The 26,918-nt window shown below is 48.3% G+C and overlaps 2 protein-coding genes across 2 annotated transcripts in view; one reads left to right on the top strand and one right to left on the bottom strand.

Annotated features, from left to right (window-relative positions):
• The first annotated feature begins 259 nt into the window (after positions 1 to 259).
• On the top strand, positions 260 to 9,555 carry TACR2 (tachykinin receptor 2). The gene is made up of 4 exons (XM_009898797.2): positions 260 to 663; positions 4,733 to 4,927; positions 8,731 to 8,887; positions 9,355 to 9,555. The coding sequence occupies exons 1-4, from the start codon at positions 260 to 262 to the stop codon at positions 9,553 to 9,555; spliced, it is 957 nt and encodes a 318-aa protein (XP_009897099.2).
• A 7,884-nt stretch (positions 9,556 to 17,439) lies between these two features.
• Positions 17,440 to 26,918, bottom strand: part of HK1 (hexokinase 1) — a 45,611-nt gene continuing 36,132 nt past the window's right edge. The window contains exons 14-18 of the mRNA XM_054174773.1: positions 26,310 to 26,409; positions 23,111 to 23,294; positions 19,914 to 20,069; positions 19,039 to 19,272; positions 17,440 to 17,864 (exon numbers count right to left, since the gene is read on the bottom strand). Of these exons, the coding sequence (XP_054030748.1) occupies positions 17,720 to 17,864; positions 19,039 to 19,272; positions 19,914 to 20,069; positions 23,111 to 23,294; positions 26,310 to 26,409 (819 nt within the window). The 3' untranslated portion in view covers positions 17,440 to 17,719. The remainder of the gene's footprint in view (positions 17,865 to 19,038; positions 19,273 to 19,913; positions 20,070 to 23,110; positions 23,295 to 26,309; positions 26,410 to 26,918) is intronic.

The following is a 26,918-nucleotide window of genomic DNA, read 5'->3' as shown; positions in this document are numbered from 1 at the left end:
TGAAGGGGAAGAGCTGTTCTTAGCTTTTTGCTCTTCAAGTGGAGGTTAAAATGCCAGGCAAGAAGGAGGCCCTCAGTATCGTTCACCTCTTCCTGGAACTGCATTGCATCACTTGGAAAACAGGAGGAGAGGACATGAGACATCTCACCCTGTCGTCTTTCTAAGGCATGTGCATGGGGATTCATCACACCAGCACCTACCGCAACAAAATGAGCAGATGCTGGCAGGCTTTATTTTGCCCTTAGCCAAAGGCAAAGCCATGAGCACGTTTTCCACTTCAAATGCTAGCAACGCTTCACAGGCTGAGCCCCCGGAGGACAGCGGCAACTGGACGGCGGTAACGCAGTTCACCCAGCCGGGATGGCAGATTGCTTTGTGGGCTATCACCTATTCCTTCATCGTTGTCACCTCCATCGTCGGCAACGTCACCGTCATCTGGATTATCCTGGCCCACAGGAGAATGAGGACTGCTACCAATTACTTCATCGTCAACTTGGCTCTTTCGGATTTGCTGATGTCCACCTTCAACACCGTCTTCAACTTCATTTACGCCAGCCACAACGTCTGGTACTTTGGCGAGGAGTTCTGCAGGTTTCAGAACTGGTTCCCCATCACCGCCATGTTTGTGAGCATTTACTCCATGACAGCTGTGGCTGCAGAGAGGTAAGAGGTGAATGGAGAAGATAAGGTGTGTGTCTCCCTCCCCTCCCCCCCCCCAAAAATAATCAGTGCACACTAAGTTAATAAAAAAATTACTGCAATACTTTATGCAATTGTTCCCCCACCTAAACCATATCAGGCACCTTATCAGCAAAGTGGGAGGAGTACCAGGTAAATAGACTGTGGGGCTAGATACATGGCACGAAAGGACAGCTCCTCGGTCTTGTCCTTGGCCTGAGTCACGCCTGAATGTGTAACGAGTTGCTATATTATCACTCCTGTGATCTTGAGCGTTAATTGTTTCTCAGTCATTCCTGCACACCCCCTTTTTTGTAAGCCATGAGAAGGATCTCTCATTTGGACAGAGCTGGAATGATACAAATATGCTGCAGGATGCTGAGAGTGCCAGCATCCACACAATCCTGCTTGGGAGTTCAGCAAACCACCAGAAATAATGGGAATTGGATCAGCAGTGGCGGAGTCTTGCTCCAGTAGTTCAGAAGAATGACTTATTCCAAGAGGGAGGAAAGTAATTACAGTGATGTTGTTTGACTTCTGAGGTAATTTGGTCTTTTCCTAATACTCTTTTATATCTGCCAAGTCTCTTTTGCTCGAGCTGAAATTTGTGGAGTCTGACTGTGTTTACAGCTCATTGTTAAGTAGCGTGACGCTGTTTTTCTTTTTACTAGAAAGCAGCCAAAAGTCCCTGGGAATTTCCTCTCTTAATGGCTACAGCATGTAAAAGGAGGTGGCTGAGCTCCCTTCTAGGCTTTCTGCCCTCTTTCCCTTCACCCTTCCTATCTTCTCTCTCTGCTTCTTCCCCTCTGTGTGGCACTGGGAACATCTGTGTCTTTTTCATTCTGTGCCCCTGCCGTGATTTCGCGGCTAAGGTGTTTCCCCAGACCTAGCGTCCAGAACTACCTGGTGGCTCTTTATCAGGCCCTCCTGTTGACTTTGCAGTTTCCTTCAAGTTTCCTCCTTTCCTTATCAAGCGTGTGTATCCATGAAGGGCTTGGGCAGGGAGCCAGCGTCCCTCTGGAGCCATCCAGGAGCATTGCTCCGTGAGTCATCACGACTCCCGCCCCCGCTCACAGCTCAGTTCACCCCAGCACACCCAGGGAAGCACACGATAGACAATCCAAGCCAAACAGCTAGGAGGGGATAGGTGGCTTTGACCTGTGTGGGTAACACCTGCTGACACCCACACGAGAGCTGGGCACATGGTGCAGGTCAGGGCGGTGGCCCCTGTGGTTGCTGGAAGGATCACTAATAAGCACAGGGATGAGCAATGTCTTCATCAGCCTGCAGTTGTCCAGATGAAAGCAAATCCCTATCTAGAAGCAACAGCAGCTCAGTTTGAGACTCAAGTGCTCTTTTGCTGTTCCTGGCTTTAAATCAAGGGCTGTTGGTAACTGCTATTTCCTGCAAGTGGTCTGCCAAAGAATATTATTTTTACTTACATACATCCATCCCATGCCCTGTCCTTGTGCCTCCCTATTCTCCTTCCCTGGGGACTCTTGGTGAAAGCACCTATGCACCAAAACCCTCTCTCATCACATGGCACAGATCAGGAAGAAAACTTGGCTTCTCACTGCAAACCATATTTAGCTATTCTTTGCTTAACCTTAAAATAGATCCCGACACTGTCTCCTGGAAACTCACAGCTCTCATTTATTGTTATGAGAACTTGTGTCCACTTGGGCTCGGTTGTTTAACTTTGATCAAACAATGTCTTTTTGAAGGGGTTTCTTGTAAGGAAGGAGGTTAAGGAGTCACAGCTCTGTAAGTCAGCTTTTCCATGGAAAAGGCCCTGGTGATACTGCTCACCATTGGGTTTAGGGCCGCTCTGTTTCCCTGTTTCAAGCTGCTCTGCATAACCAAGCAGCTGTTTCTACCTCACACTTTCCGCAGCACTCCAGGCAGAAACTTTATCTATCAGCTCAAGTTTCACACTCCAGTTAGCAAAGTTTCCTAGGCCCTCTTCTGAAAGCGTACAGAAGTGTCCAAAATTCAGCTTGTTTTGTCTGCACAGGACAGGGACTGGAGGAAGGGTGCCAGGAGCGTGCTCCTGGCGTCCCAGGATGTCACAAGGAGTGGGGCACAGAGAGCTTGAGCAGCAGGGAGGCAAAGGCAGCTCTGCCACACAGCGAGAGCAGCCAGATCAGAGCAGATGTGGTAGCTCTCCCAGCTTGCAGGAGTTTGCCTGAAAGCACAGCTCACCTCCACCTAGAGCCCTTTGGAACCTGCAGCATGGGGCATTGTTTAGACCCAAGACTTACTGTCCACCAAGAGCCACAGGTTGGTCCAGTTTGGTCACTCCTGTGGGCAAACATCCTGGAGAATATTCACCACTTGATTCCTGCCTGACCAGATTTGAGCAGTGTATTTGAACCTAGGACAAGCTAAAGAAAAGCAAGGTCTCATGGCAATTTTACAGCTAAATAAGGCTCTGCAGCCATGCAGCTCTGGCTTACTTACTCTGCTGACTGTCCGTGCAGTCACTGTCTGTCCTGCAGCAGCGGCTGGGCAGAGTTCTCTCCCCATGCCCTGGCCAAGAAACAACACAGATTCTTGTCAGGTTTGCACGAGGAAAACTAGGAGGCAATTGGCATTTTCCACCCTATTTTGCCTTTGTGGCAACCACAACAAAGCACACAGCAAGCATGACAAGAAATGCATAATTGATTATCTACTCATTACACCACCACACATTTCTGCACAGGGAACTTAAAACCAGAGAGTGCTCTGGGCTTGCAAGTAATCTAATAGTCAGATGTGCCATGAGGGCTCTGAGCAGGTGTGGGACCAAAGGGCCAGCCTTTCCACTGCAAGCACGCCAGCATTTATGAGCAGAGGTGGATGGCACAGTGGGGAAAATCAGTGGGGAATAATCAGGGTAAAGGATACTTGAAAGTCCAGTCTGCTGTGGTGATGATACAGGGTGTCAGAGGAGATTAGGGGGTTAGGGTTTTTTTGGGTGGAAGAAGGAGAAAAGAGCACAGTATTAGACAGTGCATAACTCCAAAGCAACACGAACAGTCCACAGCCCAGAATTTCAAACCAACCAAACAATGCATTTCAACAATTAACTAGCAAAAAACCCCCCATAAAACAAAACAAATCAACACCCCCAAAACCCAACCAACCAAAACACACACACACAAACCCCAAACCAACAACAAACACCCAAGCAAACAAAAAACAACAGGAAGGGGGGGGGAATGGGGGAAGAGGAAGAAAAATGAGAAGAAAAAACTAAAACAAAAAACCAAAGTCAGGAGAATACTTCTGAAGATCAAAGATCTTCAGAGGTCCCTTCCAAGCCCTGACATCCTGTGACCATATGCAGAATACATAGATCATAGAATGGTCCAGGCCAGAAAGGACCTTCAAAGGTCATCCAGTCTGACCTCCCTACAGTCAGCAGGGACAATCCCCAACTAGATCAGGATGCTCAGGGCCTCATCCAGCCTCATCTTGAATATCTCCAGGGAAGGGACCTCAACCACCTCCCTGGGCAACCTGTTCCAGTGTTCTACCACCCTCATAGTGAAGAACAACTTCTTGATATCCAGACTAAATCTGCTCTTCTCTAGTTTGAAGCCATTGCCCCTTGTCCTGTCACCACAGGCCCTTGTAAACAGTTTCTCCCCATCCTTCCTGTAGGCCTCCCTCAAGTACTGGAAGGCTGCTATCCCCAGAACCTCCTCTTCTCCAGGCTGAACAAGCCCAGCTCCCTCAGCCTGTCCTTGTAACAGAGGTGCTCCAACCCCTGGACCCTCTCATAGCCCTCCTCTAGACCCTCTCCATCAGGTCTATGTCCTTGCTATATTGAGGGCTCCTCCTCACACCAGAAGCAACCATCCACATGGGTTTAATAAATTCTGCCCTGAGACTTGTAATCATTCTTTTCAGAAAGGATTTAGCTCCTTCTAAGTATTTATAGCCTTGAAATCTATCAAAGCATCTCCATAACTAAAGCTCACCCCGGGTGAGTTTTTTTCCCCCTCGCTCAGTTTGTCGTAGAGTTTACCAGCCCAACTGTAAAAGCATTTACCTATTCCTCTTGCAGGTACGTGGCAATAATCCATCCCTTCAAGCCCAGGCTGTCAGCTGGCAGCACCAGAGTGATCATAGGGATCATCTGGCTGGTGGCATTCGGGCTCGCCTTCCCGCAGTGCTTCTACGCCGAGATCATGACGGACAACGGGACGACCAAATGCATTGTTGTCTGGCCTGATGATGTTGGATCCAAGCACCAGCTCACGTAAGAGGAACAAGAAAACCTCCAATTCATGTCAAAGTTAGGAGGGCAATTCCTTTCATCTCCAAACTGGTGGTTACAGGAAGTGCTGGGAGAGGATGTGGAGGGGGGAACCATACAGCAGGGGAATATGGGACTGGAGTAGCCCATCTAAGCTCAGTTGAAGCTGGCTGTGAAAAAGCTGCCAGGTGAACATGGCCCAGGGTAAAGAAGGTTGATGCACCATCCTCCCCTGCTTTGAAAACAGATACAGAGTAAACAGAGCTCAGTGGATTTAAGAGAAACCAGCACAAAAAGTCTCTAGGGCTCTGGCCAGCCTGATCTAGTGTGGGGTGTCCCTGCCCATGGCAGGGGGGTTGGAACTAGATGATCCTTGTGGTCCCTTCCAACCCTGACTGATACTATGACACTAAAGAAGCAATAGCTTTTTGACTCCCAAGTATTTTGGATTTTCTCCCTCCAACCAGCAGGAAGAAACTGATTATCCTTAATGCTGAGAAGCCAGCTAAAAATTATGCTGGTTTGTGGGGGGCAAAAAAAGGCAACAACAACAACAACAAAAAAAACCAACAACAAAACAAAAGTCTGAGGAGCAGGTTTCAAACATCTTAAGGTTTTATAGAGTGACTTGTCTGGGCACACATCTGCACTCCCCAAAGCTCCTAACCCTCACAGCAATTTCCTCCTGCTTCACAGTCAGATTGTTCAGCCAAATGAAACAAGCCATGCCCCTCATTTTGGGGATGTGCTGTGATTAATCATTATTCAAAACACGTGGAACACAGAGCAGTTGGAGAGATTTATCAGGCACAACATATTTATATGGAGCAGTAATGGAAGGACTGTGGAAAAGGAACAAATTGATTAACAAGCTGGAAACAGTTTTTCTAACTAAACCCAAGTGATAAACTCCCTGACTCCATTCTTCACTGTGAGTGCTTTTGCCCAGCTCTGCATACCAGGGACATAGTCCCCTTTGTGGTCTTCATCTCTGGCAGACAGCTGGATGCCTCCTGTGGTTAGTTATAGCCAAATTAACTGGTTTTCACCCCAATATATGGCAGGTTCCAGGAGATCCATGTAAGCCTGGCCAAGCTCTGGTGTATTCAAGCCACTGGCAGTCAGTCATTCCCAGTCTCCAGAGTCAGAGAAGAGCAAAGAGTAAAAGGTTCTCATGTTGGGTGATGTTCCTCCCAGGGCTCCCTGGTTGTACTCCATGCTGGGGAACACAGTGAGCTAGGCTCCTGTCAGCTGAGAAGAAAGGATAGTAGACAACCACATACATAAAAGTCACTGCTGACTACTTCATTCAGATGAAAAGCATGAGGTTTATTTCTCCCACATCCACAGTTTGGGAAGGATTGAAACAAGAGATTCCCAGCATGCCAACAAAATCTCTGTGGGCTAGAAAGGCTGGTCCTGAACAGGGCAAGTAACAGGGCAGGCTCTTTCTGGGATCCTCAGCTGAAGAGAATCATAGAATCAGTGATTGGTTTGGGTTGGAAGGGACCTCCAAAGGTCATCTAGTCCAACCCCTTCTGCAGTAAGCAGGAGCATCCTCAACTAGGTCAGGTTTCCCAGAGCCTTTTTGAGCCTCACCTTGAATATCCCCAGGGATGGGGCCTCAACTACCTCCCTGGGCAACCTGTTCCAGCATTCCCTCATGGTAAAGAACTTGCTGAACCTGTGTTCAGTAGCTGCTGAACACACCACCTCCCTTTATTCACCAGCTCGCTCTGCCTGAACAGCTTCAGATTTGCAGGTTTCAGTGTCTCTCCTGGAAAGGAAACTGGAAGCAGCACTCCCCAGAAATCATCCTGAGCAATGGATCTGTTGGGACAGATGCCTGCAATACACACCATGGAGAAAAAGCCACGTGCAGCCCTTCATGGGCTAGTCCAAATACTGAGGGGAAAAAAACCTACTAAGAAACCCAAAGGAAACCAAAAAAAGAAATGGAGAACTGGGTTCCTGCATTGGCTGTGAGGTCTCCAAAACCTTCACAGTTGAGTAAAATCAGCCTTCCTGACTTCTAGACTTCAGAACAAAGGCAAATCCTTTTCTGCAGGCAAAATGGGTATAATTATGATTGACACAAATTTACAAACAACCCCAAAACAATGCACTACTGTGACTGCCAGTGCCTGAGAAATACTGGATATGAAGGGACTGAATTGGTAGAAGTTTAACCAAAATAAAGGATCTTAACCACAGAGAATTTTTTTTTCCCCCTGGTCATAGGTTAACTTTGTAGTAAAACTGCAAGATGAAAAGATTCTTTTTGCTATATGCTCAGGCTTAGGTTCCCATCCTCTCTTTCCCCTCCCAGGATGGAAACTCCAAAAGGGCTTTGCTGTGCTCTGCACATGGTGTTAGACTTTTGAAAGAGGTTCCACACAGAGGACAACAGGGCAAGGTGGGAAACAGGCAGGGACAAGCTTGCCATGTGTCACAAATGCAATGATAGGCAGTCCTTGCTCTGGTATTTGCAACTACCCCAAAGAGCAAATCCCCAACACCCATTTTGACAGCACTCTGCAAAGCTGGTGATCCTGCTTGCTAAGGGGGCAAATAACTCCAGAGCATTGTCACACTGAGAAAGACCATTTGCACCCAGCCTTTTGGGGTGACTGCCAGCAGCCTGTGCCAGAGCCCTCCTGCCTAAGCCTCATTTTCACACTGTTTATGTTAATCTGACAGCTGCTATAACTGAGTGAGCAGGTTGCTCCCTCCCCATAAATGGTGGTTGCTTAAAATAATCAACCCCCCAGGATGAGGGAGACAGCAGAAACTTGTGGGGTGACATGAAAAGCTAGGAAGGGACAAGCAGCTAAAACATGGCTGAAGGAGCTGCCAATGCTTTCAGCTGGAGCAGTAACCAAGGAGCCTGTTGGTGATCTATAGTTGTGCCTGCACACACAAACAAAACCAGCCAGCAGCTCATGGCACCAATGACTGCCACTGACTTTCTGCATGCTGGAAGCAGGCAGTGGTCCTTCCTTGCTATCTGCAGAGTCACCCCTGCTGACTTTGTGCATCCTGTTAGCTGCAAAGCTACATTTTGCAGTCTCTGATCCAGGTTTTTTACTGCTGCCAAATTAAGCTGTTGATGCTGTTGCATTCATCAGGTTACTCTGAGGGCTGAGGGAGCTGGGGTTGTTCAGTCTGGAGAAAAGGAGTACAAGCCCCTGAAGAGAGATTGGAGCAAGGAGGGGGCAGCCTCTTCTCCTTGGTGGCAAGTGACGGGACTAGAGGAAATGGTTACAGGCAGGGCCAGGGGAGGTTTAGGCTGGATATCAGGAAGTATTTCTTCACTGAAAGGGTTATCAGACATTGGAATAGTCTGCCCAGGGCAGTGGTGGAATCACCATCCCTGGAGGTGTTTAAGCAGCATTAAGTGAAAACTACTCTGTAGTTTTCAGAACTCTCCTTTTCCATTCCTGTGAGGCAAAGGTTTGTATTTGCACAGCCACGAGTCTCCAACCTCTCCCTTCCCTGACTGCAGTGGGATAACAAAGTTCATGGCTGAGCAGCACCATGAACTATAAATCCCCTGATAAAAGATAAATGATATCCCTCTGTCTGCAAAGAGCAGTGAATCCATTTCAGGGACTAAGCATCACAACACAAGAGAGAGGAGCTTTTGCTATTTACAGAAGTCACTGCAGTGATGTCTGTGGGCAGAGTTTCTGCTTCTTTCTGCCCTTTGGGTTGAAGTTAGTGGGAGCCAGACATGTGGCCAAAAGACAGCTGCTGAGAGACAGCCCTTCATTGATGATAAAAACATGTTTGCTCTTCTTTTCCAGGTATCACATTGCAGTGATCGTGTTGATTTATTTACTGCCCTTACTGGTGATGTTTGTTGCATACAGCATTATAGGAATTACTCTGTGGAGCAGTGCAGCTCCAGGCAACCACCTTAACAGAGTCTGCTATGAACACCAAGTTAATGCCAAAAAAAAGGTCAGAAGTGAAACTTAATTACCCTCAGCACACCAGCCCTGCTGGCTCCGATTCCAAATCACAGCTTTGATTTGATACCAAATCTGGTGGGATCAGGCTTGAAAGGTTGACAAAATATTTTGGGCCAGGGGTAAAGGGAAAAACTCTGGACAAGCTGGGTGGGGGGAGGGGTTGGTGTGTGTTTGGGGTGTTTCTCTGTAACAGCAGTTATCCCATTTCCCTACCACATCTCTCTGATACAGCAGTTCCTCTGCACAAGGTCCACTTGGTGCAGTGAGAAACTTGCTGTAACTCTCTCTGCTCCTGGTTTCCATCAGGGCTGGTTGCTTTCCCAGAGCTGCATACCACACTCTGTACTTTGGGAGGGCAAAAGAGACCCAAAACAGAAGCAGCACTTCCCCTTCCCCCAGCAAGCCCAGATGATCACCTAGAGGCCCAGGAATAACACACTGGGTTTGTTTTCCTAGTTTGTGAAGACCATGGTGGTAGTTGTGATCATTTTTGCTGTCTGCTGGCTGCCCTATCACATCTACTTCATCCTGGGGAGTTTCAAGGAAGACATCTACCAGCAGAAGTACATTCAGCAGGTTTATCTTGCAATTTTCCTCCTTGCCATGAGCTCAACGATGTACAACCCCATCATATACTGCTGTCTGAACCAAAGGTGAGTAGTGTGCACAGAGAGGATTAAAATCTCAGCCTGAGAAAGGACAGATCTCTGTGCACACAGAGAGAATTAACATCTCAGTCTGAAAAAGCACAGATCTCTGTGCATAGAGAGAATTAACATCTCAGCCTAAAAAAGCACAGATCTCCATGCACAGAGAGAATTAACATCTCAGCCTGGAAAAGGACAGATCTCTGGAGGTAAGAACTGTGGTTTTTCAGCTGCAGTCCATAGAGCAAGCAGAGAAGTTAATTTATACTCTGCCTAATCACGTGAGATTAGCCACACTCTGTGAGTGAGATTTTTAACTCAGCCCTTAAAGGTAAATTAAGAACAAAGCACTGGTAGCAGGACTATGATCAGCACAGCCACATTTGCACCTGTTTCCACACAATTTCCAATGAAGGAGAGAGGAATCTGTAACCCCTGGAGCACAGCTGCTGATCTAATGCTGGGCTGGCTCAGCTTCCCCTCTTCCTGGGCCACCACCACACTGTCAGCACAGCCCAGAGCCCCCCACGCAGGTACCCCCAGGGAGAGCAGGAGCAACTCCTGGGTGACTTGTTGAAAGTCCTGTCCCAGGCACGCTGCCAGGAGAGAGCAACTGGAGAGCACAACCCCGTGGTGCCAAGAGATGTCTCTCTTGCTCTGCGCTGAGAGCAGGCTGCTCTCGGGATGCTGCTGCGGCAGGAGCCGAGCGTGGGGAGCTGCTCTGGCTGCCCTGCGGATCTCCATGCCAAATCCTGCCCACTGATCTCGCTGCCAGACCTCTCCCTCACCACAGCTCTCTTCAGTCTAGCAGTGAGCTTTAAGGGGAACAGATGGTTGGTTATGGGCACACCTCCTCCAGCACCTCCAGTGTGGTCTCACTGGGACTCCACCAGCAGAACACTTAAATCCAGGGTGATGCTAGGAGGGTCACTCCTTGAGAGCCTTTCAAACAGCATCCTGCCCTTAAGCTCACCAATGAGACATTTTTGTAGCCCCCTCAGCCAAATCTACATTTAACATAAATTTCCCTTAGAAAGCAGGCAGCATCCTCCTTTAATTAGTCATATGTTGTTAAAAAGCTTCAGGTAGGTAAGGACACATTTTCCTCCAATGCTCTGCTTCTCACAACTGCTGTTATCAGCATGGTCAGCACCACCTACCAAGCACCTCAGACATCCTATGTCAGTGATCTTCTCTCTTCACTGAAAATGTAAGGAAATCTGATCAGCAATTCCTATTGCTCTCCCCTCCATGGTTTTACACAGTTAGCTCTTCACTCCTTTGATTCCAACACAAACTTGTCCATGGCTATTCAGAGGTCGAGCCAAGTCCATGGCTGTTCAGAGGTCAAGCCAAGTCCATGGCTATTCAGAGGCCGAGCCAAGTCCATGGCTATTCAGAGGCCGAGCCAAGTCCATGGCTATTCAGAGGCAGAGCCAAGTCCATGGCTATTCAGAGGTCGAGCCAAGTCCATGGCTATTCAGAGGCCGAGCCAAGTCCATGGCTATTCAGAGGCAGAGCCAAGTCCATGGCTATTCAGAGGTCGAGCCAAGTCCATGGCTATTCAGAGGCCGAGCCAAGTCCATGGCTATTCAGAGGCAGAGCCAAGTCCATGGCTATTCAGAGGCAGAGCCAAGTCCATGGCTATTCAGAGGTCGAGCCAAGTCCATGGCTATTCAGAGGCAGAGCCAAGTCCATGGCTATTCAGAGGCAGAGCCAAGTCCATGGCTATTCAGAGGTCGAGCCAAGTCCATGGCTATTCAGAGGCCGAGCCAAGTCCATGGCTATTCAGAGGCAGAGCCAAGTCCATGGCTATTCAGAGGCAGAGCCAAGTCCATGGCTATTCAGAGGTAGAGCCAAGTTCCTGCATTTGTTCTTTCTCTGTGCAATTAAAAAAAAACATTCCACCATTTAATTTCTTTCCTCACATGTACAGGTTTCGTTCTGGCTTCAAATTAGCCTTCTGGTGGTGTCCATGCATAAAAGCAACTGAGAAAGACAAACTCAGACTGATGTCCCCATCTCTTTACCAGGCGACCTACAGGAAGTCAAGAACCACAAGTTTCAGTGCAGAAACTCAACTGAATGGGAAAGAGAAGACCTTGTTTATCCTCACCAGGCAAACACTTTGATTTTCTCCTCCCATTTCTGGCTCTATCCTGATACACCATTCCAAGGCAGCAGACTGCAGCAGCCTGAGGCAGGTCTTTCTTTGTTTTTCTGGAGCAACTGTTTCCTATGGACTTCTTCAGATGCCATCAGCATTGAGAGCAGTCTGCTGATAATACTTACATCCATGTAGGTGCAAATATCACCCAGCTATGGAGGAGATTTCAGCCCTCCCTCACACCAACAACTGCGACACAGAATGCCTTGCCCATGAAGACAAAAAAAAGCAGCAAAGCAGACCTGAGGCAGTGCCTATCACTACAATATCAATTATTGTCTTCCAGATAGTGCCATCCTGCTTTCTGTTCCACCAAGACAGTTACATCTGGAAAAGAGGTCATGGAGCAGAAAGGCTGGATCAGTTTGGATGGACCCTTGGAGATGCACGGGCAGCTTAGTCCCATGGCTTCAGTGGCCCCAAGGCAGGCAAGACTATGGACCAAAGCTTGTTCATGACAAAGACAAATATCAACACACCAAGACTGAAGAGCCTGCTCTCAACAGTTTCTGAATTCTGGGATTTTCATGCCTGTGATTTCACCAGCATTCTCTGTCACCAGTTAAAAGTCAGAAACTGTTGTTTAAGATGGTGTCATTGCAGAGATTTCTATAACCTGATACCAAAAAATGATGTCATTTTCCAATTAAATGGTGCCCAGACGATTCTTCCAACTTCACATAGTTCATTGTGCTGCCTCATTTGCCAGTTGAGGCTCTCTGAAGAGTCAATAGCCAAGTGTGGGATGCTCACTGGCTTGATCAGAGCTCATAAATCCACACAAATCCATCTTCTTTACAGAATCATAGAATGTCAGAGATTGGAAAGGACCCCCAGAGAGCATCAGGTCCAACCCCCTTGCCAAAAGCAAGGATCACCTAAGGGTAGTCCACACAGGAATGCATCCAGGTGGGTTTTGAAAGTCTCCAGAGAAGGAGACTCCACAACCTCTCTGAGCAACCTGCTCCAGTGCTTAGTCACCCTCACTGTAAACACGTTTCTCCTCATGTTGAGGTAAAATCTTCCATGTTCAAGTTTATATGCATTGTTCCTTGTCTTATTACTGTGCACCACACAAAAGAGCTTGGCCACCTCCATTTGACACCTCAAATACTTACAGACATTGATCAGATCCCCTCTCAGTCTTCTCAAGACTAAACAGCCCTTAGGCTCTTCTTAGGCCTAACCACAATCTCACCCATTACTGTCTTTTCCCTGATACTCCCTTTATCTTCCCTTTCCAGACTTACCCTCTATTTTTCTCCTCATTGTTTCCTTCTGAGATATGAAAATAAAGGCTGAAATATGTCATCTTCAAAGCCTGAGCCATTATGTGCAGGCTTGCAAAACAGGAGAAGCTGAAATACAAACATTAGATAGAAGTAATAGAGCATTTAGTACTGGTGTGATAAGTAGCACCTCACAATCACCTTCACCTTCTGGATTTGTATGTAAGTATCACTGAGCCATACCTTAGCACACAAAAAAAGATCCAGCTATTTGAAGTATTTCCTCTTTGCTCTGTGAAACTGCAAAGTGATGTGAGGCTTAAATCCCCTGCTCTGTTTCAATGCAGGAAACAGCAGATGTATTTTCCTTTTTCCCCTTAATCTTCTTTGCCTCCTCGGCTGCTGTGGAGAACAACTACGTTAGGCAGAGGTCCAACAAACTTTTCTTGCTAACAGGACAATAGAGCACAAGGCTGTGTGCCCTTCTGAACAAAAATTCAGTATTTTAAGTCATTCCAGCAGGTGGTTTCTAGTCTAGATGTTATCCTGTCCAGCCCTCTAACTAGCCAACCTGCTCTTCCCGAGACTGCACCACTAGGGTGATGAAGGGCAAAGGGAGAGCACCAAGATGCATTTACAGCCAGCCACCCCAAGTCTTTCTTCTGAAGGGATTCAAAACCATTTGGGAGGGATGCTCCACAGGGCACACATCTCTGGGATGGGGCTAGCAGTTGCTCTGAGAAACCGAATCACAGAATGGCTTGAGTTGGGAGGCATCCAGTTCCAAGTCCCCTGCCATGGGCAGGGACACCTCTCACCAGATGAGGCTGCTCAAAGCCTGGTCTTAAAATACTTCCAGAGATGAGGTGTCCACCAGTTCTCCAGGCAACCTGTTCCAGTTTCTCACCAACCTGACAGTAAAGAGCTTCTTCCTAATGTCCAATCTAAATCTAGGTTGCTAAAGGACAAGTACACCCTGAGTTCTCCCTTTCATATGCATAAGATGTATCCCTCCCATGCCCTTTAAACACCACAGCTTTCTAATGCAGATCTTTTCAGATCAAATAGGCCTATGCTGAGCATCCCATCCTCCCCTCCATCTTCCATCCTTTCCCTAACAGCCAACCAGAGCCTATTTCAGATGCCCCAGTGTCACACTCACGCTGGCAGTGTCTCCCCTGTGCAGTTCCTGACAGCTCAGGGCATTTCTTTGTCTTGTTTGGGTGCAGAAAGCAGAGGCTGATTTCTTCAGGCTGCAGGTGAAACTCTCTGTGAGTCTGAAGGACTCACACTGCAGATCCTGAGAAGCTTCTTTAGCAACAGCAACAGTTAAGAAAGCAGAGATGCTCTGAGCCCTTGTGAGATGCTGGAAGAAAAGGCATGTCAAGGCAGATGACATTACTTCCTGTGACAGATGAGGTAACAGGAACACTGTGCCCCACAGCAAACACTTATTTCATATAAATACAGACATGACTCAACACCAGGCAGCAGTGAAACACCTCCAGGTCTGCCATAAACCCCTCGTCGTGCACCGAGCGGCGATAGACTCCCTGCAGCTAGCAAAGGAAACCAGCTGAAGAATCTCATTTTGATGGCAAAGGAACAAACAAAAAAGCACAGAACAGGGTTCAGAAGTTCAGAAACACTTTATTTTGCCTTCTGCTATTTTCTTAAGAAAACAAAACAAAAGTCTGCTTGTTTTAAAACCCATTCAAAAGGCTTCTGAGAGAATTCCCCCAGAGGAGCATGGAGTGGATGACATTACAACAGCGGTATGCAAATGGTCTTTTCCCCAGGAAATATAAGGTTTCTGTGTTCATACTGCAGTAATTACAGCTTAACAATTAGGAGGACTATGATTTTATTTGCCAAGCCTAAAAAGCTTTAAGTAAGACATCTCAGTCATTGCTTGGGTAACACCGGAGACATTTCTTCAGACAGTTATAGCCTTGTGATTCACATGGAACAGTTTCCTAGGGGTAAGAAGTAGCCTGGAAATGGAAACCCCACCAGGGCTCCCTTTGGAAAAGAACTGCCGTGCCTTGTGGAGCACATCACCTACGGTCCACGAGCAGGAAAAGCCGCGCTGTTAGAAACACAAACTCACTCCCTATTTGTTATGAGCTGGGTCCAATAAACAAAACGACCTATGCCAGCTTCTCCAAAATTCACAGTCACCCTGAGACCAAGTGTCACTTCCACTTCTCAATCATACTCAATCCTGCACTGAGCCTAGCCCTCAGGTGCTGAAGAGCTCCAAACCCAGGTCGTCAGGCACGGCTCACACCACCCCTCTAACAGCATTGCCGGCGGCAGGCGTAAGACTTGCAAATCTCCAAGCAATTAAAATGCAATGCGGGCCCTGTGCCCAAAAAGTTTCTCCTCCTCTTCTGTCTCCTGCTTGGGGTCATAGCTGCACACCAAGGGTGTCAGACTATCCAAGCTGTAACACAAAATGGGTTATTGGAGAAGCGCACACAGCTTCAGCGTATGCGAAAGAGGCTTCCATACAGAACTCCAAGAGGGGATGTGCAAACCTGTGGTGTCTGAGCACCTGACACCATGATTGCCAACGTTAACCCTATGCACACGGGGAGCTTACAGAGCCATCAGGCTTCTGTGGGGACACAACGGGGCTGCAACGGATCCATCACTGTGTAATCTGGCAAAGCCTCACATCATCACATTGGATTTGGTGCAGCGGGCTGAGGTTTTCCTGCGCCGCAGGCCCCCCGGGGCAGCAGGCAAACTGCACGCCCCAAAGATTTGGGCACTGTCAGCTCCGTGCCTCCGCTGAACTGCATTAGGCAAAATGAGGCGTGGGGGACCTGGGTGAAAGCCACACTGTTTGAATCTGCCCCCGAATGCCCGGGAACGAAAACACACACACACAAAATGCAGGCACCACTGGAATTAGGTTGCAGCTCTCCCTACACAATAGCTCTTCCTAAAGCACTAAAGCCACCGGCCACCAGCGCCTCTTCCAGAAAGAACCACTAAACACCAGTTGACGCACATCAAAAAAAAGTTTAATATTTTCACAAGGATCACGTAACACCAGTAACTGGAGCTACTGGTGTGCAAAGTAAAAAGACTCTCTACCTTTGCAAAACCAGTCAGGCATGCAATTTTTTCAGGTAGACACACACTTAAAGCTGCAACGACTGCTTGTGACTCACACGTTACGTTACGAACATTCACTCACAGTGCACCAAAATGCATATTGAAATGTTACCGATCGGGCAATCCAAATCTTAGGGGAGTGGAACGAGGACCAAGAGGAGTAGCCTGCAAATTTCCACCTACTTTCTGCAGGAGAAAGGCAGCAGGGAAAACCATGCAGGCAGCTCAAATTCATCTTTTCTTTTTTTTTTGGTAGGAGAGCAGGAATTAAGGACTTGCTGCGTGGTCTCCCTCTTTGCAGAAAGTGTTGCGATCTTCGCCTTCCTAACTGCTTCTCAATTTCAGTGATGCAACCGGTGTGCAGATATACTAATGGCATCGACTCGACAGAGGACAGGATACACCAAGTTTATGAATGATCTTTGTCGCTGCTTTAGGCCTTGGCATAAGCTGGGTCTGATTTTGGCTTTGTGGTTTGTTCGGTTTAACGCACCCAGGGCCTCAAAGGCAGGACCAAAATCAACCCCTCATATACTCCTTTCTCATCACAAGCTGCAGCTGAGTGTTTTGAGTGCCTGCTTGACAGTGTTAAAGGTTAAAGCTTTGTGAGGAATCAAACACCCACTTAAGGCGAGAGACGGAAGTACGCACATCCCAGTGACACGGTCGAGCTGCGCAGTCAGGAGAAGGGCAGCTGCAGCGCCCTGATCTACACTAACAAGAAGAGATGGAAAATGTTTCATTTTACTGTTTTTTGTAAGAACTCTTAAACAGAAGAATACAGCACAGCCCATGTAGGGACCATAAAACTACCAACTTCCCAGGCCTGGAGATTTGGATTACCCCAATCACCAACCACTTTAACTGTCCAGGGGTGTCTTGCTGAAACGTGACGGGGTTTTATTTTCCCACCCAGTAACACAGCACTACTCACAGAAGCAATGGGGAATGCCAGTGGGAACCAGATCTGTGGGACAAGGGCGTTCACTTTCACCATGACAAAAACAGGCATCAGAGGAAGCGAGCAAAGTCGCGCTGCCAAGTCCCACGACAGAGTTACGTGCGGGCAGGGCGCTGACACGCCCCGCAACGCTTTCACAACCGCTTTGGACGAAACCACGGCAGGTAGATTATGCAGGAGGGAACTGTTGTTTCCCCTCCACTAAAAGCATCAACAACCAGGTCTGGCGTGGTCAGCGTGGTGGTGGTGGCGCCTAACAGGGGATGCTGCCAAGGACAAGGTTGGTACGATGCAACGGTAGCTCTCAATGCACATCACTTGGGGGGCAATTTCATCTCAGACAACAACCGAGTTTTGACAGCTGCAGAAAGTAGAGACTGTTGGGTTGGTTTGGGGCTTTTTGTGGGTGGTTTTTTGTTTTTTTTTGTGGGGTTTTTTGTTGTTGACCTACAGATGGGGAAGGTACCAACAAGGTGAAGAAGAAACATGCAGATTGGGGTCCAGGAACAGGAGATATTATTAACAGCACACATTCTATCTTGTATCCTAGGTTTTTTTTATGTCATTAGTTGTATTCTGTTTTTCCCCGATAAAGCAGTGAGTTCTGGGTTTTTACCAGTTCTGACTACGCAGTCGCTGCTTTATGAGAAAGTGCTCACAAGACAGAATCGGGGGCCAGGGGTCGTGGAGTTCAGTTCTGCTCGGCATCGCGAAGCCTGCATCCCACCGCTGTGATGAGCGCTGCCCCTTTCCCGCTGCCGTCCTCCGACAGCAGGAAGGTCACGTCGCAGTTGGGTGCCAGCTCTTTGACAGTTTGGTGCATGATCCTTGAGAAGCTGGGAAAGGAAACAACGGCAGCAGGTGAGGGAGGTCCCACAGCATCTGCAGAGCTTAGCACGGTATAGGCCTTTTGCACTGCCTCCTGTTTCACTGGGATAAAAACTAAAATGCTGGTGGATTTGAAGTCTGGGAGCAGTGTGAGTTAAGCATTTGCATCCCACCCCTGTCTGTGTGGGGTTAAGCCAGATTGCTAGTACCACACCAAAAAGGAGCAAAAAAGACCACATATAGTCTCACAGTATCACTAAGGTTGGAAGAGACCTCAAAGATCATTGCGTCCAACCTGTCACCACAGACCTCATGACTAGACCATGGCACCAAGTGCCACATCCAATCCCATCTTGAACACCTCCAAGGATGGTGACTCCACCACCTCCCTGGGCAGCACATTCCAATGACAAATGACTCTCTCCGTGAAGAACTTTCTCTTCACCTCCAGCCTAAACTTCCCCTGGCACAGCTTGTGACTGTGTCCCCTTGTTCTGGTGCTGGTTGCTAGAGAGCAGAGACCAACCCCTTCCTGGCTACAACCACCTTTCAGGTAGCTGTAGAGAGCAAGAAGGTCTCCCCTGAGCCTCCTCTTGTCCAGGCTAAACAACCCCAGGTCCCTCAGCCTCTCCTCACAGGGCTGTGCTCAAGGCCTCTCCCCAGCCTTGTTGCCCTTCTCTGGACACGTTCAAGTGTCTCAACGTCCTTCCTAAACTGAGAGGCCCAGAACTTCCCACCCCCAGCCCTCAACACATACCAGAGATGGGCACTAGTTCTCTCCTCCTGCTACCAGTTCTTTCAGACTCTTGCCCTCACCTGCCATTGCTTTGCAGCAGCCAACCTCCTCTGTGCACTGAACAGAAACATCCTCCAAAGAAACACCAGCCAGTTCAGTGCTGCTCTGTCATTGCCTTTGCAGAGCCAAGAGATCCTTCTCTTGTTGTAGAGCTTCCAACACGTTCAGCAAGCTGCAGCCCCTGCAGTTTATTGTCACTGCCCCAAGAATACTTCACGAGTTCTTCTTGGTCCTCTCATTGCCCTTTAGAAAGCCCTGACCATCCCTAATTTAAGACATCTTTTCCCTGACTGCCTGAGAGACCAGTTTGGTGCATCAAGACAAAGGATGTACAGCAAAGAGCTACAGACAGCAGGCACACGACTGCTGAGGAGGTGAATACTTACTGTGGATGTAGTTTGTAGAGAGTCCCATCCACACCAACCGTTATCTCCAGGTGCTCTAATCCTCTGTTCTCCCTAATTTTATCTACAACAGCAGCCATTCCTGCACCACACAGCTGAGCTGCTCGCCTCGACACCGCCCCACACACGGTCTTGACAATGATGCTGTCATCGCAGGTGCTGTTGAGGCCCAGCTGCTGGAGGATGGCTCGCACCTGCAGCAAGGCTAACCTGTCACTGCAGAAGCAGAAGGGCACAGTGTGAGACCAAAGGTATCCTTCAGCCAAGTCACTGCCACAAACCCCACTGTGTTGATGGCTGCATCCATACCAGGCAGCAGGAGACCACAAGGGATGCAAATTCATTCATCCCAGCACCATGCTGCAGTGCAGCAAGGGAGGCTCCAAGCCCTTTTCTTTTCCTACCAAAGGGCACTTCAGGAAAATATTTTTAATGACCAGCTTGAGGTTTTTCCTCCCATAAAGAGTCAACAGGCTTTGAGATTACTTTAAAATACAGAGTCTGAGCAATAAAGACACAAAAATGTCCAGTAAGGAAGTGCTCATTCAGCTAATGTTCATTCAGTTCAATGACACACACAAGAGGCATGGGAAAATGGTCTGATTTCCAAGCAAGCAAATAAAATCATACAATAAGGGGATTCTTGACAGCCCTTCCTATAATTTAGCAGTGAGCATTGCTACAAATTCAGATGATGTTGTGAGGAGCCCCTCCGCACATGCACAGGCTCTTACTGAAACCAAAATTCTCTCTGGAGAACCAAGCAATGCTCCCCAGCTGTCCCTCCATCAGTGTCACATCAGGTAGGTGTTACCACACTCTTTCACTCTCAACAGCCTCCTGTGCAGTGCTCTTACCTCTCAATCTGAGAAAGGAACTTGGTTTCAAAGATATGCCTGGTCTTGAGTGTCTCTGAAATCTGGCCTCTGAACAGGAAGCCCCGCTTGGTGAAGTCGATCAAAATGTTGCGGACTATCTCCCCCAGGTACATCCCACTGATCATTTTCTCATACCTGCAGCGAAAGAGAGCGGCCACAGCTCAGAGGGAGGCTGCTCACCTTTGCAGTGGCAGCATCACAGCTGTGTTATCACCCAGGTGTCCTGCCCAAGCACATTGGAGGCATGAGCCACGCAACCTGATTTATACAGAATGGCAATTTACTAGGAAAGAATAGGCAGGAAAAAGCATGAAGACTGAGTGGGAAGCCTTGGGAGCCAACTTGTGTCCAGATCTGGAGCCCTCAATACAGGAATGACATGGACCTGATGGGAGCTGGTCCAGAGGAAGGCCATGAAAATTATCAGGAGGCTGGAACACCTCTACTACAAGAACAGTCTGAGGGAGCTGGGGTTGTTCAGCCTGGAGAAGAGAAGGCTCCAGGGAGACCTAATAGCAGCTTTCCAGTACCTGAAAGGGGGCCTACAAGATGGAGAGAGACTGTTTACAAAGGCCTGCAGTGATAGGACAAGGAGTGATGGTTTGAAATGAGAGGAGATTTTAGACTGGATGTTAGGAACAAGTTGTTTACCATGAGGGTGACTGAGCACTGGAACAGGCTGCCCAGAGAGGTGGTTGAGGCCCCATCCCTGGAGATACTCAAGGTGAGGCTCAACAAGGCTCTGGAAAACCTGATCTAGTTGAGGATGTCACTGCTGACTGCAGGGGGCTTGGACTAGATGACCTTTGGAGGTCCCTTCCTACCTGGGTTATTCTATGATCTACAAACACTTCATCTATTCCTCACTACCATGTTCTCCCAGGCAGGCTGCTGTTAAAGACCACTGGCACTTTGCCCAGATGGAAGAAACAAAAACTTGTTGCCTGAGAGCAGAATGGTGCCCAGATGAAAGCCAAACTCGGCATGCACCCTTGCAAGGACCCCAGAGAAAACTTGTCTCCACGGCACAGCAGTTGGGAGCCCTCCTGAAGCATAGCTGAAACCTTCAACAGAAAAAGCTCAGTGGCTCCCTGCAGCAGAATTGCAGGTTAACTACAGGGTGCAGTGCTTTTAAGGGAGTCCTGTGCTGCAGAACCCTGTTGAGAGGTAAAAGCTGTGAAAAGGTATGTCCAACATGTACACAGGATCACTGACCTGAAGACCAGCAAGCTAGGATTGATTTATGCTTTTCAGTTAATTCCAGCACCTGGTTTCCAGTAGGGAACCAGTAGCCTAAATATCACAAGGAGTCATCCTTCCTGGAGGTGTTCAAGAAACATGTAGACATGGCACTCTGGGACATGGTTTAATGGCCATGGTGGTGTTGGGTCAATGGTCGGCCTCAATGATCTTAGAGCTCTTTTCCAACTGAAATAATTCTATGTTTCTAGGAACCAAGTTGTCTTGAAAATCTCCTGCCCCCAGCTTTGCACAGAACTCAAACAGTTGCTGGCCTGCAAACAGGCTAGAGAGGGAATATCTTTCATCTGAAGACCTCTTCCCAGCACACAACAAGGAGCAGTCCAAGGGCAGCCCTGTGCTGAGGAGGGCAGAAGCCTGCTTTGCACCCCCTTCCAGCTTCATTCTGCTTTGAGTGGAGCGTTTTGGGGACTGTGAGCTGCATCCTTGCCAAGAAAAAGTGAACATTTTCCCACTTCCTGAGACGTGCATTCAGTGATGCAAGCTATCTCACCTCCTGAAGTCAAAAGCAGGGTTTTTGCCCTAGATGGAGAGGAGCCCAGCACACCATCCCACTGGAAGCACGCCAGACAGTTCATTTAATACTGTGAACTCTCTCAGGCTTGTACCCAGCAAGTGTTGTCCCTCTTGAGTGCCTAATTCTCTCTGAAATAAATGATTCCTCCTGGCAGTCTCTGCTACTGCCCTTGGCTGCTTATTCCACGCCAACGCTGCCTCTGTGTCAGGCTCACTCAGCATCTGCTTCTCTGGTCTATTTGAGCTGTTACTTTTAAAGAGCTTCCCAGGGGTCCTGCCAACTTGTCTGCATCCCCCAAGTTTTCAGGCAGATTTACTCTAGTCACAAAATCTTTTTAAAAGCTCCTGGCATCAGAGCATTGCTGCAGAGGAATTATGAAAACACATAGTCTGGGCATGCAGCATTTTCAGCCCGGTTTTATTGTTGTTGGGTACACCTCCTTCTCAGCCTTCATGAAGGGGGACAGGGAAGCATTTGCCCAAACAAGAACTGGACCCCTAAAAGGGGAAGAAGAAAGGCAAGCAGGTCCTCTAACATGACATACTTCATCCAGAGATATGCCTCAAACAAGAGCTGGCTGCAACTGCTTTACAACTGGCTACTTTACAGTGAGCAGCTCCAACCTCCGATCATGCTGGCTGGTGCAGGCTGAGGATTTCTAGAGGCAGAGAGTTCACCTAAAAAAGATTAGGCTGAGACCAAGACAAAAGAATGACAAGTCATTTTAACCCCCTCAGTACCACACAGGCTGAGGGAGCTGGGGTTGTTCAGCCTGGAGAAGAGGAGGCTAAGGGGAGACCTAATAGCAACCTGCCAGTACCTGAAGGGGGCTACAGGAAGGATGGAGAGAGACTGTTTACAAGGGCCTGCAGTGACAGGACAAGGGGCAATGGCTTCAAACTGGAGAAAGACAGATTTAGATTGGATATGAGGAAGAAGTTCTTCACTATGAGGGTGGTGGAACACTGGAACAGGTTGCCCAGGGAGGTGGTTGAGGTCCCTTCCCTGGAGGTATTCAAGAGGAGGTTGGACGAGGCCCTGGGCATCCTGATCTAGTTGGGGATGTCCCTGCTGACTGCAGGGAGGTCAGACTGGATGACCTTTGGGGGTCCCTTCTGGATTGGACCATTCTATGATTCTAAAAAGGGCCTTTGAAATCTCAAGACTTGAAGCTCTCACAAAAACCCTGCTGCAGTCCTACGGCAGAATATAGGCTGTGAAAGAAAAAGGCAGGCAGCAACCATGAACAGCACAGAAGAGAGAGAACACACAGGATGGCAAGGCTGCAGTCATTTTCCACTCAACCTCTCCCTTCTCTGACTGGGAGAAATACAGTTCTCTCCTAAAAGCATTCAGAGCAGGTTGGCTTATACTTAGCACTCCATTTATCCCACATTACCTTTGCTTTCCAGCATTTAGTGAGTAGTCATCAACTGCTTTGTCATATATTGTCCTGATGTCATCCAGGCAGCCGTTGTCCCCGAACGCTCCCCACTCGGTGTTCACACACATCCGGCCTTGATCACCATCCACCATCTCTATGTTCCTCATCTCTTCCATGTAGCAGGCATTGCTGCCAGTTCCTGAAAGGAGAAAATACTGACATTACTCCTTGTTTCATAGAACCATAGAACTGTTAGGATTGGAAGGGACCTCAGGGATCATCCAGTTCCAAGCCCCATGCCATGGGCAGGGACACCTCATGCTACATCAGGTTGCTCAGAGTCACATCCAGCCTGGCCTTAAAAACCTGCAGGGATGAGGCTTCCACCACCTCCCTGGGCAACCTGTTCCAGTGTCTCACCAGCCTCGTGGTGAAGAACTTCTTCCTAACATCCAATCTGAATCTACCCACTTCTAGTTTTGCTCCATTCCCCCTAGTCCTATCAGTACCTGACACCCTGAAAAGTCTCTCCCAGCTTTCTTTTAGCCCTCTTCAGATACTGGAAGGCCACAATAACATCTCCACAGAGCCTTCTCTTCTCCAAACTGAATAGCTCCAACTCTCTCAGCCTGTCTTTATAGAAGAGGTGCTCCAGCCCTCTGATCATCCTCGTGGCCCTTCTCTGGACACGTTCCAGCACCTCCATATCTTTCTTGTACTAGGGGCTCCAGAACAGTACTCCAGGTGTAGTCTCACCAGAGTGGAGCAGAGGGGGAGAATCACCTCCCTTGACCTGCTGGCTATGCTTGTCTTGATGCAGCCCAGGATGTGTTTGGCTTTCTGGACAAAACAACACTAGAACAAGCACAACGACTCCAACAAAACCTTCAGTGGGATCTTGGGTGTGCTTTTTCTGAATGATGAAGTCAAATCATCATTTGAAAGGTCACCAAAAAATACCCAACTCTTCAACAACCAAGTAATATTGCCATGGGGCACTGCTCAGGGTAGCAGGGTGAGAAAAAGCTCACCCAAGCCAGCTGGGCTGAGGGTCCTATCCTACAGGGAGGAGCAGCAGTGCAGCAGTTTTGGCTCACCAACGCTCACGTGCTTCTGAACTCAAACCCCTATCAAGCAACCAGCTGGATTTTGAAGCTAGGAATCCCCTTCCACCAAAGCCCACAGAATTAAGGGGAAAGTTTGCTGAATTGAAAGCTTCAGAAAGTTCTGAGGCATCAGGCAAAGAAAACCTCTGGGGCTTTGCCAGCTAATTGCAGGGTATTTTTCAGTTCTTGCTTGGTTTTGTTCTGATTCAAATGACTCAAATAGTTTCTCCAGCAGGAAGACCTGAAATGAAGCCATTTCTGATTCTGCTTAAAGGGGATCCTAAGGAGCATGGCAATTACCAAACACTCCATGTACTCACAGGCTTCAGGGAGAAAAGCTTTATTAGCAAAGAGAGACAGCTTTTATTGCTACCTGGAGGAAAAGTTTTCTTGAAGTTGCCTACCAAACTCTCACCTAGCTCTGCATGACAGATTCTGCACCAATTAGATCAGCAAGTCTGGTTTCCTTTGTGATTTTTTTTGCAGCACTACATCAATAAAGCCTGAGCAAAAATAGATCCTCCTAGAGGAGTACTCTGCTGCAGGAGAGCCGAATCACAGCACAAGGGTTGCAGCAGCGGTGGAAATCTGGGCCCACAAATCAAGTCCCAGGTTTGCAGGACCAAACCACACCAAATCCACACTGTCAGCACTGGTCAGCCTTCCAACACCAAGCCTCCTTGTCCAGAACGAGGTAAGGATCACAGGATGTTAGGGGTTGGAAGGGACCTCTGAAGATCATCAAGTCCAACCCCCCAGCCAGAGCAGGACATAGAATCAATAAGGGCTGCCTGAGTATGTGGATACCCAATTAAATACAGGCTGCTAGGCTGACAGGCTTTTAGATGATCTCCTGCTGCCAGCAGATGAAAAGCAGAGGCTTGGTCTCATTAGTGGCAGTTTCCAAAGTATTCAGCAGTGCAGACTGAAAGCATCAGTTCGACTAAGCAGGAGAGATGGCACTGGGCAGAGAGACAAGGCACCAGCATGATGTGAACTCGCCCTTGAAGGAATATTTTTCCCTGCCAAACAACAGCAGGGAAGTTCACCCACCTCCCTGCATTGGGGAGAGCAGGAGGACTGCCAGCTCATGCAGGCTTCCCACCAAGTGCTGTCAGTCTGGCCAAGACAGTTCAGGCAGGGCAGAGGGACTTGTCAGAGCCCCAGGCCTTTCACTCTCATTATGCCAGCAGTGCCCAGGCCACCTCTGACCTGCTGCTCTGCACAGGCAGGCTGGCTGAAGAGCCTATCTGGCAGAGCTGCAGCAGGCAGTGCTGAGAGGATGCTCTCAGCACCCCAAGGACAAGCTGTCCTTCCTGCAGGGAGCTCTGTCCCTGGAACACGCCTTCACCCAGGCTGCGCAGACATGGCTTCCAACCCACGCTCCACTGTGCTGACTCATCCTGGACATTTTCCAGCTGTTTGGAGGAGAAACTGGTGGTGTTTTGTTTTCCCACAAGCCACCTCTCAGCACTCTTAAAGCTTGCAGGTGGTTTGTTCCCTTCTCTCCCACTTAAAACTCCTTTCTCTGGAGAACTTTGGGAATTCTCACCACCCAGCACCTCAGACACCCCAAGTGTGGCATTTGCCAAGGCATCAGCAGTCACCTGTGCAATTATTTCAGCTGTCAGTCACTGCACTTTGTCCCTCAGAGCTTCCCATCACATGTCATTTGGGAGTTGTGGCTGTGCTTTACAAGTCTATTCTGAGACACCACACGCTCAAGGGCTACCTGAACATCCCAGCAGGGAGATTCTTATGAGCTGAACTAACACAACTCTGCTGCTGAAGCTGCCTGAACCTTACTTATGTTTGCTTGCTTCACAAGCAGCACAGTGCCTTTCCCAGATACACCAGACAGGATTTGTTCAGCATTACAGCCTGGGCTTATCTCAACTGATTGTGGACACAACTAAGCTGGCAGTTGAAGTTTGCTCTTAAATCTTTCATTCAGCTTGCTTCTGAAGGGACAGCTGCTAATCTCCAAATCCTTCCCTCCTGGGCACCCTAGCTATGTTAACCACAGGGATGTGTCCATGAGAATACAGGCAGATGTGTAGATAAACAAGAAAGTGCCAAATGGAAAAACAAGCAGCTCTGAGACATACCCACAATGAGTCCGATTTCACAGTTTGGGTCTTCATAGGCACAAGTCATCATTGTGCCCACTGTATCATTCACCACAGCCACCACATCCAAGTCAAACTCCTTTGGAAGACAGAAATACAGCAGTGAGAAAACTCTGGGGTTGGGGCAACCCCTCACACCAAAGGGGACAACCAAAGGAGCACATCTAAGGGGATGCTGTCAAAACACACAACTGAAAGTAGCAGCCTGATGTTACACAGGGAACAAATAGGAACTTAATCTACCAGCAGGTACCTAAGGCTCTTTCCCATTCTTTCTTCACAATAGACTGTTTCTTCAGAAATAAAGCACATTCCTAACTGTTCTCTCTGCCTCAGGCATACTTAAGTACAGACCTTGTATACAGACACATGGCAGAGCGCTATCTCCACTCTGTATTACAGCAGTGCAGTAGCAAATCCAGTAGCAAAGGTTTTTAAGGTTTCACCTGCTGACAAAAACTCTGCAGAATTAATGCTCTCCTCAGGCTATTTTTCTTCCCTTCCTAGAAAGCTTCAGCTAAGCTGCTTGAGGCTTTTTCAAGATCAAGGCTTGAGGAGGGGGAAAAGAAACCTGTCGTTAAGGGTGCA

Source organism: Dryobates pubescens, chromosome 30 (genome assembly GCF_014839835.1).
Source record: "Dryobates pubescens isolate bDryPub1 chromosome 30, bDryPub1.pri, whole genome shotgun sequence".
Lineage (NCBI taxonomy): Eukaryota > Metazoa > Chordata > Aves > Piciformes > Picidae > Dryobates > Dryobates pubescens.
This window is presented reverse-complemented; position numbering and strand designations above follow the sequence as displayed.